At 39.0% G+C, this 13,086-nt stretch overlaps 1 protein-coding gene across 17 annotated transcripts in view; it reads right to left on the reverse strand.

The window, feature by feature from the left end:
* Positions 1 to 13,086, reverse strand: part of ATP2B2 (ATPase plasma membrane Ca2+ transporting 2) — a 708,548-nt gene that overhangs the window by 166,349 nt on the left and 529,113 nt on the right. For all 17 annotated transcript variants that reach the window (XM_043550962.1, XM_043550952.1, XM_043550956.1 and 14 more), the window contains 2 exons: positions 3,118 to 3,375; positions 628 to 753 (listed from right to left, as the gene is read on the reverse strand). In XM_043550962.1, coding sequence (XP_043406897.1) covers positions 628 to 753; positions 3,118 to 3,375 — 384 coding nt within the window. The remainder of the gene's footprint in view (positions 1 to 627; positions 754 to 3,117; positions 3,376 to 13,086) is intronic.

Below are 13,086 nucleotides of genomic sequence, written 5' to 3' on the forward strand. Positions count from 1 at the left end.
TATGCTGTATGCTTCTATCTTTGGGGGAACTTTATTCGTTTTGCACTAATTTGGGTTTTAATGTCCTTAAGTATGTGACTCACCAATCTCATCTATTAAAAGAAATTTTCCGTAGCCACTGAAATTCATAGCCAGTTATTTGTGACAACTGGAAATTGCACCCCAAATTCATCCAGGTTACACAGTGAATAATTCTGCAGTCAGTGGAAACTGCAAGTGGAATTTAGATGGCTTGAATGTAATTATTTGATAAGAAATTTACCAGGTTGCTGGGGTTGTCTGTTAAGTTCATGGTGGGACCCTGGTTTAGTGAGGAAAAGCACCTTGTAGAATCACCTACCTGTTTAATGAATCCCAACATAAAGATACTATCCACAAGTAACATCCAGAAGGGATCCTTTTCATGAATAAAAATTGAAGAGTCTATTTTAAAATAAATTCTCAGGTTTCTAATAGATAAAACTCTCCAAGGTTTGTGCCTAAGTCAGCATACAACAAATAAATGGTATTTCTAAAGTTACTGACAACTTTTCAAAATCTAACCACACCTCAGGGGGGAAAAAAAAGAGCATCAAAATTTTGATGTGCGAACACTACTAATTCAGAAAGAATAAAAAACAGACTCACCCGATAGCAGCATAGGGTCCTTGTCAACAGATTTGCGGACTTGGTCTGACTCTCCAGTTAAAGAACTTTCATCAATTTTAAGGTCATTTCCTTGAATGAAAATCCCATCAGCAGGCAGGAGATCACCTATTAGTTAAGACCAAGGTAAAAGAAAACCAGAGAGACTTAGTAAGATGGGGGGTGGGGGAAAATTCTATAACATAATTAATCTTATAAAACATTACTACAACTCAACAACAATTAAAATAAGCATTTAACTAAACCAATAGCTCTCAACCTTTCCAGACTATTGTACCCCTTTCAAGAGTCTGATTTATCGTCCATGCCTGCAAGTTTCACCTCACTTAAAAACTACTTTCTTACAAAATCAGACATAAAAATGCAAAATTGTCACAGCACACTAGTACTGAAAAATTGCTGACTTTCTCATTGTTACCATATAATTAGAAAATAGATCAATTGGAATATAAATAATGAATTTACATTTCAGTGTGTAGTATACAGAGCAGTATAAAGAAGTCATGGTCTGTATGAAATTTTAGTTTGTACTGACTTCACTAATACTTTTTATGTAGTCTGTTATAAAACTAGGCAAATATCTAGATTAGTTGTGGTACCCCCGGAAGACCTCTGTGTACCCCTGTTTGGGAACCACTGAACTAAACAACTGATGGAAGACTACACATTACAACAGTTCATGTCAGCCTCTATATTCCTGGTCCTCCCAAACCCTATTTATAGGGAGTCTGTGGAGGGGAAGGCCAAGATCTTAAGACAGTGCTATGTCACTCCTAACATAGCACGTGTTGCGCCTTCAAATCCCACCGAAGACAAGTTTAACCTTTTTTTAAAAAACACTTTTTTAGCATGTGAAGTTTGCCATCCCAGAGAGAAGTAATAGGCAGCCTCCTCAGCTGCTAGAAAATCAAAGGGAGATGGTGAGCTCCCCTTGCTGATCACTGATAGGGTTTATGGGATTTCTCTCTAAGTAGCACTGGTTGACAGGGCTGCTAAGTTTTGTGCCCCTCATGCAACACTCAAGTACCTGATAGACCTATCATGAATTCCCACAGCCTAACTAGATCCTCATTTTCTGGGTTGCAGACATGGTCCTGCAGCTGCTCTGCCTACATGCAGAGCCTCTTTTGCAGGCAACCAAGCAACTACTCACAGCCTCCCCCTCTCACTGCTCCCTCTGCAGCATCCAAGAGAGGAAGGAGCAGTTGGCAGGATCAGCATTAGAGCTCATGAGAAAAGTTCAAACAAAACATCGTTTCACTGAAATCTGTGGATTGGGTGAAATCAGAACATTGCGCAGAGGGAGTCTGATTTTACCACAGTACTGACAGAACCCTCTGTGCCAAGCAGGTTTCCTACCAGTTGTCCCCCCGTCTCCTTGGCAGCCAGCCTGGGGAGCTGCTGGGGAACCCAGGCCTCCAGGGTCTGCAGCTCCCGGGCAGCCCCCAAGGTGGACTGCACCAGGGTTCCATTCTCCTTTGCAGAGAATCTCAAAATTGGGGGAGGGAGGAGGTTGTTTCTCATCAGAAAGAATCCAAATATAGAAATATTGAAATCTTCCATAGAACAAAATTACCTTTTTCTGTACAGCTCTAATCAGTAGCATCATTAGCAACAGCAATTGGAGACATCAAAGGCACACAGTAAAGGGCCTATTACTAGCCTCCGGCTCCCCCACCATGCCATGAGAAAACTCCTCCATACACACTCCCCACCTGCAGCAGACAGCCTAGCACTCTCCAGGCATCCCCCAGCATCCACCTAACTATCCAGCACCCCCAGACACCCTCTCACAATTGAGAACCTCCATGTTCTGCTGCTCCAAGGTCTGCTCCCAGCACTGTCGTGTGCTGACCACAAGCTATTATGAAAATTATCTGCAAACATGCGAAGTAGCTCATCAAATAACCTGCCTGGGATAGGAGTCTGACAGCTTCCTCTGCATGACTAGAATGGCAAGATACCAGCAAGAAGGATCTGCTTTTGTGGTGGGAATAATTAAAGATTCTGAATATCAGAAGCTTAATTTTCAGAAGTGCTGAGCACTTTCAGCTCCTATTTAAGTTAATAGAAGTTGTAGGTGCTCAGCATTTCTGAAAGCCAAGCCCGTTTTAGTTAGATGCCTAACTTTAAGGCATTAAAGATTGTGTCCACATTTCTTTTCAGTCCTGCTCTCATACTTCTGGTTTCTCACAGGTTTCACTCTAACCAGCTTTCATTAGCACCACTAGAATTAGGCCACAAAATGGCAAGCCCACAGGTCAGGTCATGCTCTTTTCTTACCCTAACAGCATTCACCTTTACCATTGGCAATTTCAGTAGTGAATCATTTTCGCCTTTTATGTCATTTCTAGAGCAGTCAGTCCCAAAATTAACTTTCACCCCATTATATTGTTGATTGAAACATCAGTCTTTCCCAAAGTTACTAAAGACCAGATAAGTAGTTGTGAAAATATATCTGTGGAAACTTACCATATTTAACCTGTGCAATGTCACCAACTACTATCTCTGCCACTGGGATTTGAATAACTTGTGCACCTCGGACCACAGTAAATTTCTGTTCCTGCTCAATACGACTTTGAAGCCCACGAAATTGCTTCTCCTTGCTCCAGTCATTAAAGGCAGTGACGAGTACAACACAAATAACAGAGAGTAGAATAGCGGCACCTTCAATCCAGCCAGCTTCTGCCTCACCTTCATCTTCAGCTCCTCCTGATACAGTAGCACAACCTGGAAAAACAAAGGCAGAAATAGCCATAAAAGAGAGCTGTTTAGTCAAAGCAAAGTTTAGACTGATTTTATCAGATTACAAAACAAAGAATTAAAACATAGCCAAAGAATTGATGGAAATATACTAAGTATCTGAAGTATTGAAAGTAGATGTGTTAGAACAGCCAAGCTTTGAGAATACAGAGGCAGAAATTCAGGGGGAAACAATGAGTGAGAATAGGAGGAATGTTGATCAGAATCTTCAGCTGTTTTAATGTTTCTTCATGAACGTGTACATCTTGGGTAAACAAGAATTAAATAGATGGGAGAAAAGTAGCCTCAAAACCAAAACCCATATGTGAATCAAATATTCCCAAGGAAGGAGAGGATTTATTCAGAGTGTTAACAAGGAATACAATTGTGAGTAATAAGATGAACTGGGAGCAATGAAATGAAATTAAGAAAAATTTAAGGTAAATATCAGAAAAACAGTGAAATCCATATATAATTCAACATGCTGCACTTAGTTACTTAGTTTCACAAGGATAGTTACTTAGTTTCACAAGGATAGTTACTTAGGATAGTTACTTAGTTTCACAAGGATTTCAAATTACTTGATTTCACAAGGATTTCACAAGGATCACGAGTTACTTAGGATAGTTACTTAGTTTCACAAGGATTTCACAAGATACTTACTTAGTTTCACAAGAATTTGTTACAAATTAACTAATGGTAATTTGCTTAAAACATTAAAAGTGTGGACATTACTGCATCAAATTTACATTTTAAACACATTTACATCCCTGCCACAAGCACTGAAATGTTAAAATAGTTACAAAAGACAAGTTTAGAAACAATATGTAGTCTGAATGAAAAATTAAAGAACTGAATATGTAACTTGTGTGACGGGGCAAGGCCAGATGTCTATAGAAAAGTAGTGGGAGATAGATATATTAGCTCCAGGCTAAACAAATCCCTGGTACCAGGATAAGTGAAATGGCAGCTGCTCCAGGTCAATTAAGACACCTGGGGCCAATTAAGAACTTTCCAGAAGGCAGGGAGAATGTTAGGTGGATTGGGACACCTGAAGCCAATCAGGGGCTGGCTGAAACTATTTAAAAGCCTCGCAGTTAGTCAGGTGGGTGTGCATGTCAGGAGCTGTGTGAGGAAGTTGTGCTGTTGGAGAGGCTGAGTAGTACACACCATATCAGGCACAAGGAAGGAGGCCCTGAGGTAAGGGTGAAGTGGAGCTTGAGGAAGTGAGGGCTGCTGTGGGGGAAGTAGCCCAGGGAATTGCACATGCCATGTTTCTAAAAGGTCAGCTACCATAGCTGATACTATTAGGGTCCCTGGGCTGGAGCCCGGAGTAGAGGGTGGGCCTGGGCTCCCCGCCACCTTTGCCCCCTGATTAATCACTGAGACTGGGAGACAACAGAGACTATGCAAGGAAGGATACCTTCTCCTCACCTCCCTCGCTGGCTTATGATGAAAATGGCTCAGTAGACTGTGACCCTTGTCTGTAGAGAGAGAAGGGTTACGTGGAGGGTCACAGTGAGCCTCTGAGGCTAGCGAAATCCGCCAGGAAACGCGGGACCCACGGAGGCAAGGACGGAGCTTTGTCACACTTGATAGCTTTTTGTTTATTCAGTGTTAGCAACTAGATGACTTAGATTGTATGTCCTCTACGATAACTGTATGAAACAATATTTAATATATCTTTGCACTCTTATGTGAGGTAATTCACCTGAAAGACATACATTCAAAGTCTGTTTTCCCCCAACTGGTCTTTTTATGAGACAAATTTGTTCTGACTATGAATATTTTAATATAGTAATCAAAGATAGATAGATAAAATTAGGCTCCTTGAAAAAAATTAGATACAAGAAAACTAAATCAAAACACTAAAACAATCTCTCCAGATTAACAGATATTGTAATCAGTAACTTCCTTACAAAGAAATAATATTAACACTAGGCACTCCTCTTTGCACATCTTTCTTCTAAGGAAATCCCAAAGTACTTTATAATTTTTTGCTAATTAATCCTCCCAAAGTAACATGCAACTGATTTGAATAATTTTCCCAGACTGTATTCAGAAAAGGGGGCTAATTTCTCTCACATATAATTCTGCTTCATAAGGGGCCAAGTCAAATAGGAAGTGGCTTCCAAAATCAGGCAGCCACATGGCTTGCAGATTATTCTGACTTCTAATAAAATTGGAGGTCAAGGAGAAGGAGCCTTTTTTCATCTGCAGGAGTCTGACCTTGGCAAAGAAGCCTCCTCAAACCAATGATAGAGGAGGGGGCAGAAAGTCCTAGCTCCCCTCACTCAAACAATTAATTATACTGGCTGCCTTAAAATGAGGTAGGCCTGGAACCAGTTTGTCCCTACTCTGGTGGCCATGCATTGGAATAACCAGGGGCTGTACTACTCCCAACAGGGAGAAATGGCCAGCGTTTTAATTTGATGGATTTATAAAATGTGCACCTATCACAATTCTCTGAGTGACTTTACAATTTTAGTCATTTAAATTTAAAAATTAAATGGTGGATCAACAGCTGGCATCAGTTGCCATAGTACCATTGACTTTTTGTCCAGCTAAGGAACTGTGCCTACATATAAATAGTAACATTTGACAAAAGTTAATGCGGGGGAGGGGAAGACCCACCATGGACCACCAAAAGATTCAACCTTATACCAGCTGAATACAGAAGAAGTCTGAATAAACAGACGCCTTACCAATATGCCCTGAAGGTCAAATTCTAACCCTGTCTGACCAACCAGTAAAGCAAATCCCAAAACAGAGAGCCTTCCTGTGAGAATGCCCAGAATTCAAATTAACAGACTGCATTAGGTTCCCATTCTGAATGTTGAGCTATTACTTGAGAGGTCATTTTTGAAACAGCCAAGAAAACAACCAAGTATGGCTTTACAGATCAAAATTAATCCCTTGAATTACATACAGAAACATTTTGGTAGCTAATGTAGTCAAAAGAACACAGGTGAAATGTGCTCCACATGCAAATTACTACTACATAAACGGACTACTGGACTCTGCTTTAGAAGATGTTTGAGTGGTTTTAGATGATTTATAGTGCGACGTTGTTTTAGTTGGATCTTCCAAACTACCAGCTTCACCTCCACCTTGCAAGGACTGAGTTTTCCCCCAACTCAATGTCATCTCATCTTGCCCAAGCACAAGACAAGAATCATCCACCAACTAGATTTGATGAGGACTTGCTGCACAGTTAAGTGTCATGACTATACTGTTCATATTACACTACCTCACTATCTCCCACACTGGTCTCACATACAGATTGAAAAAGAGGGGTGTCAGAATAAACCACCAAAGAAACAGAACAAAGGAGACCTTGTGAGGTCACCTAACCTCCTGGGATCTATCCGATAGGGCTGAATGAAAACATTCAAGTATGACAGATCTATTCCTAATCTTTTTTAAGTCAACAGTCTCATGGTCAATAGGATCAAACACTGTGGAAAGAGATAAAAATGATCAGAATCAACAAATGACCTATGCCCATCATTAAGAGAAGAACACTGATCGATGAGATTAGAGCAGTGTTTCTGCACCATGCCCCAGCAAAAAAATGAAGGAACAGGGTGGGAGAATGAGTTGACTGCAAGATGACAACAGAGCTTTTACCTGATTTTAATCTGAATCAGGTCATGATCGAAGAGAATTGCCTTATTTAACACCCTCCAAATCATCAAAACCAATTCAAATTAGAATCCAAAGTATGCCAACGAACCTGTGCTGCATCAGAAACTACAGAGAATCAAATGGTTGTGAAAGTGGCCAAAGGATCCCAACTTAATGTACAAGAATCACACACAGAGATGATGTGTACTGTGAACGGGACAGCTCAGCTCTCAGGCAGTTCCACATACCTCCTTTGGAATTTTATTAATTATTATTACTGCCTCTGTGGCAGGCCAACTTTTCCAGTTCTGAGCAACAAGCACTGATAATTTGCCTCCAAGTATTTCCTGCTAATAGACTAACATTGCATAATACCTACAATAAAGAGCCAAGTCATCAGCTTTCGACCTGAACATTTACATGAACATAGCCAGGAAAGGAAAGTGCTTGAAGGTTACAATTATGCTACATCCTTCATCATTTGTAGCACCTCTGGATTCTGCTCTTCCAAGAGCATAATACAATAAATGATTGTTAGATGAATAAAATAGCCTCTCGCTACAACAGAGGGTTTTGTTGCTACTATTATTCCAAATGACTAATGGATTTAATCATTGTTTCTGATACAAGTTGGTGAAGCAGAGTAACAGTTACTTGGTGTATTGTACCCTGCTATTAACTTACTATGCATTGACCGGCTTAAAGAACAAAATTATTGCAATTACTTCAGCGAAACATTTTATCTGTGAAAGTAGTTAAGAAAAACTTCAACTTCCTGGAAAACACACAAAGATCCAAACATTCAGTTATTTAAGCACTGGAGTTTCTTTTTGTAGGTTAACACAGAAATCAGTCAATTCTCAAAATGTGAACAATACCATACCTACTATTAGATCATATTACAACAAAAAAGAAGGCTAGTTAAATGGAAATTAAAAGAAATGGTCATAAGAGTGAAATGCCTCCAAACTGCATTAATTTTTTTTAAAAAACACCACACTAGAGATTCAAACTAAAAGTATACCCCAAATAAAAAAGAAAGAGTAAGAGTACCAGAAAACACCCCCATGGCTAAAACAATAAAGTAAAAGAGGTGGTTAGAGACAAAAATGCATCCTTTATAAATTAGAAGTAAAATCCTGTTCAGAAAAATAGAAAGGAACATAAACTCTAGCAAGTCAAGTGTAAAAGTGCAGGCTGAAAAAAAATTTGGAGAGAACTAGCAATAGACACACAAATAAACAGCAAAAATATTTTAACTATTCAGAAGCAGGATGCCTGCCAAACAACCAGTGGGGCCCCTGGATGATCAAGGTTCTAAAGAAGCACCAAAGGAAGACAAGGCCATTGTGGATAATCTAAATGAATCCTTTACATCCATCTTCACTGCAGAGACTGTGAAGGAGATTCCCACACCTGAGCCATTCTTTTTAGGTGACATGTCTGAGTAACTGTCCCAACATGAGGCAACGACAGGGGAGCTTTTGGGGAAAAAAAGATAAATTAAACCGTAATAAGTCACCAGAATCAGATGGTATTCACCCAAGAGTTCTGAAGGAACTCAAATATGAAATTGCAGAACTAATAACTGTGGTATGTAACCTATCATTTAAATCAGTTTCTGTACCAGATGACTGAAAAGTAGTTAATGTGACGCTGATATTTTTAAAAGTCTCCAGAGGCGATCCTGGAAATTACAGGCCAGTAAACCTAACTTCAGTACCAAGCAAACTGGTTGAAACTACATTAAAGAACAGAATTATCAGACACATAGATGAACACGATATTTGGGTAAGAGTCAACATGGCTTTTGTAAAGGGAAATCACCAATCTATTAGAATTCTTTCAGGGGGTCAACAAACATGTGGACAAGGGTGATTCAGTGGTTATGGTACTTGGATTTTCAGAGAGACTCTGATGAGGTCCTTCACCAAGGCTGGTAAGCAAACTAAGCAATCATGGAATAAAAGGGAAGGTCCTCTCATGGATCAATAACTGGTAAAAATATAGGAAACAAAAAGTAGGAGTAAACAGAGAAGTAAATAGCAAGGTCCCCCAAGGATCTGCACTAGTACCAGTACTATTCAACATATTCATACGTAATCTGGGAAAAGGAGTAAACAGTGAGGTAGCAAAACTTGCAGATGATACAAAATTACTCAAGATCGTTAAATCCAAAGCTGACTGCAAAGAGTTACAAAGGGATCTCAAAAAACTGGGTGATTGGACAACAAAAATGGTAGATGAAATTCAATGTTGATAAATGCAAAGTAGTGCACATTGGAAAACATAATTCCAACTATATATACAAAATGATGGAATCTAAATTAGCTGATACCACTCAAGAAAGATCTCTGAAAACATCCGCTCAATGTTCAGCAGAGATAAAAAAACTAACAATGTTATGAACCATTAGGAAAGGGATCGATAATAAGATAGAGAATATCATAAGGCCACTATATGAAGCCAAGGTACACCCACACTTTGACTACTGTGTGCAGTTCTGGTCGCCCCATCTCAATAAGATATATTAGAATCAGAAAAAGGACAGAGAAGGGCAAGAAAAATATTAGGGGCATGGTACAGCTTCCATATGAGGAGAGATTTAAAAGGCTGGGACTATTCAGTTTAGAAAAGAGATAACTAAGGCGGGATATGATAGAAGTCTATAAAATCATGAATGGTGTGGAGAAATTGAATAAGGAAGTGTTATCTGAAGGAGTAAAACACAAGAACCAGGGATCACCTAATGAAATTAAAAGGCAGCAGGTTTCAAACCAACAAAAGGTAGTGCTTCACACAATGCACAATCAACCTGTGGAAATCATTGCCAGGGGCTGAATGTGAAGGGCAAAACTATAACCGGGTTAAAAAAAATTAGATATATTCATGGAGGATAGGTCCATCAATGGCTATTAGACAAGATGGCCAGGGATGCAACCCCATGTTCTGGGAGTCCCTAAACCTCTGACTGCCAGAAGCTGGGACAGGACAACTGGGGATGTTCAATAAATTGCCCTGTTTTGTTCACTCTCTCTGAAGCATCTGGCATTGGCCACTGTGAGAAGACAGGATACTGGGATAGATGGTCCGTTGGTCTGAGTCAGTATATCCATACTGATGTTCTACTAGTCAACTTTCACGTCGATGAAATACACGTAAAATGTTATCATTAAGACACAGAAGAGTTGAGGATTGGGTTCAGATACCTCAGACTATGCACAAATAAAGAATGCTATTCATCCTAATACTGCATATGAGAACTGTGCAAATGTTTGGAACAAAAATGGTGAAACCAGCCTGATTTTGTTGGAAGCTCAGAACTCTGAGTAGATTCATGGAAAGCTCTCTCAATATCACAAGTTTTCTGAGTGAACCTGGGATGATTCATGGTTTAGTTCCAAACCAGACGGAAATATGGACATTTCAACAGACCTTCACTTTTATTTTTAGTTTACTGAAATCAAACTAAGCAAAAACTCAACAGGTGGCAAGCTACATGGACCAAAGCTGAAGAAAAACATGTTCATACAAACCTCAAAGTCAAAGTGCTGAGCTCTGCACAGCTTTAACTGTTACACTGTAAACTTGTGAATAGTGTAATTAATTTCAACTTTGCAGATAAGCAACTTTAGGAAAAAGCATTCTACTAGGTTATAATTGGATGTTTCTAAGTGAAATCAATGGAAGGCAAAGATAAACTTGCATTCTGATGAACGCTTTAAGGGTGAAAAGAAAAGGGGTACCTGTGGCACCACAGAGACTAACAAATTTATTTGAGTCTTTAAGGTGCCACAAATACTCCTTTTCTTTTTGCAGATACAGACTAACACGGCTGCTACTCTGAAACCTGACTTTAAGGGTGGTGTTTCATTTAGGAAATCAGAGTTTGGGAACGTTTGACTATAACACACTTTTCCTGCAAAAATTGCGTGCCTTCATTCAAAAAACATGGCTGTAGTTGACAGTATAGAAGAATTCTGTCAAGCCCTTCAAACCTCACAATTTTACTCTGCTAAATCCTTCAACACTATCATTGAAATCATGGAAGCAATATCCCAGTGAGCAATGAGCTTAACATGCAAAGTTGTTCCATGGAGTTGATGGCAATAAAAAGCACAGAGCTGCTGAAGCATACAGTAAAGCTTAAAATAAGATAAATGCATCTTGATCTGAGGGGAGTGTTTTGCTTTTGTTTCTTTGTTTTAAATACAGTAGTGTGTAAAGTAAGCCCAGAGCTTCACTGTTGGCATCAGCAGAGATTAAGATACAGGCAAAAAGCATGGGACATGTCTTCAGCTTGAAAATTCTACTTTTAACTCCTGCACTGTTGCCAGAATGTGCATGTACCTTCAATAGGAAGTTTGCTCTTGAGGTTAAGGCATTTGACTGGAACTCAGGAGATACAGGCTCAGTTCTCAGCTCTATCACAGACCTTGGGCAAGTTCATTTCTCCCTCTATACCTTGGTTCCCCATCTGTAAAGTCTTCATCTTGTCTGTTTATATTGTAAACTCATTGGAGTGAGGTTATTACGGTTTGTACAGTGCCGATCACAATGTGGCCACAATCTCAATTGGGCATCAAGATGTTACTGTCGTATAAAAAAATGGAATAGTTGGCAGAAAACTCCTATGCTTTGATTACGGTAATGTTGTGGAAACATAGATCTTTTCTCCAATGATATTCAGGTAAAGCAGCTTTCAGTTGTATCTACTGTTCTTTTATAACACCCATAGGAATAGAATTTTGTTTTTTTCCTCTTTGTTAACTACCCATTATTTAAAATTCCTGCCTCAGCTCATCAAACATATGTATGTGCAAGCTAATAACATTAGGAAAAGAGTCCTGATCTCATCCAGGTCTGATAAAATGCCAGTGAATAGTTGTGATTCTCTCTCTCTTATGGTTAAAATAGATATTGTTATTTTGCTTTGGTTTTCCTTTATACTCCACAGAATTTATTCTGTTACAAGGCATAAATATTGTTATCTAAATGAAGATATTTTTAAATATAAAAATACTTGAAATCAAAATACTGTACTTGACCTACTGCATTTAAATCTATCCGCATATATTTGGTCTAGCTGATTGAACTTGCCTGAGTTTTGAGTTTGATGTTATTTTGTCAAAAATTACAAATAAGATGAACTTGCGGTTTTATGAAGCCCCTTAAAAAACACACTAACGTATTTTCTTATTTTATTTCTTTGTTTAAGATATACATATGGAAGACATTTTAAAGTATTTTCTGGGACTTGCAGATCAAGGATACCTATTGTACTTGAACAAACTAAGGGTTATGAATTCAGCAAAATTTGGATTCAGACTAGTGTTGGCTACAAAGACAAACTTCTATCCAACTTCTTCCCTCCTTTTCTATACTCCAGTGATGGGGTCTCAAGAGCAGAAGCCTGTGTCAAGTAGACTTATATCAGTCGGTCCAGATTGCCTCAGATTTCTACCTGACCCATTTGCCCAATAGATGACAATAACATGAGCTGCTAGTAACAAACAGCATTGCTAGAGCCGTGAGAAATTTCTGTTTTGAAACCCAAAACCACAAGAAACTTTGATGGCTTGGTGTTTCACTATGTATCTAAAACCAGGTCAAATCTGAAATGCCTTATGATTTCACCTCAAATTAGCTGCTACTCAATGGACTTTCATTAGTTTTCATCATCTTTGTACAAACCAATTTGAAGTGAAATTGGATAAAGTGGTTGGATAAATTCCTGTGATATGAATTAACTCAATCTCACATTACTCTAATTATAGCAATAACTTACATTTTGGGCAACTTAAGTAGAATTATGAACAATAGGTCAGAGTAGGCATTTCACAGGGCACGTATAGATATTGGAATTTGCAGACAGGGGCACTGAAAATGTCACCTGCCCTGCAGGGGATTACCTATCCTGATGGGGGTATTAAGTGAAATTATACTGAGTTTCTGCTTTAAAAAAGGCACATTAGGGGAAGTGGATATTCAAGACTCCAAGCTTCTATGTTTGCAGAATTCTCATGTACATATCTGGGAAAGAAAAATCAAATCTTCCCTTTTGTTTTTCCC

Source organism: Chelonia mydas, chromosome 7 (assembly GCF_015237465.2).
Source record: "Chelonia mydas isolate rCheMyd1 chromosome 7, rCheMyd1.pri.v2, whole genome shotgun sequence".
Taxonomy (NCBI): Eukaryota; Metazoa; Chordata; order Testudines; family Cheloniidae; genus Chelonia; species Chelonia mydas.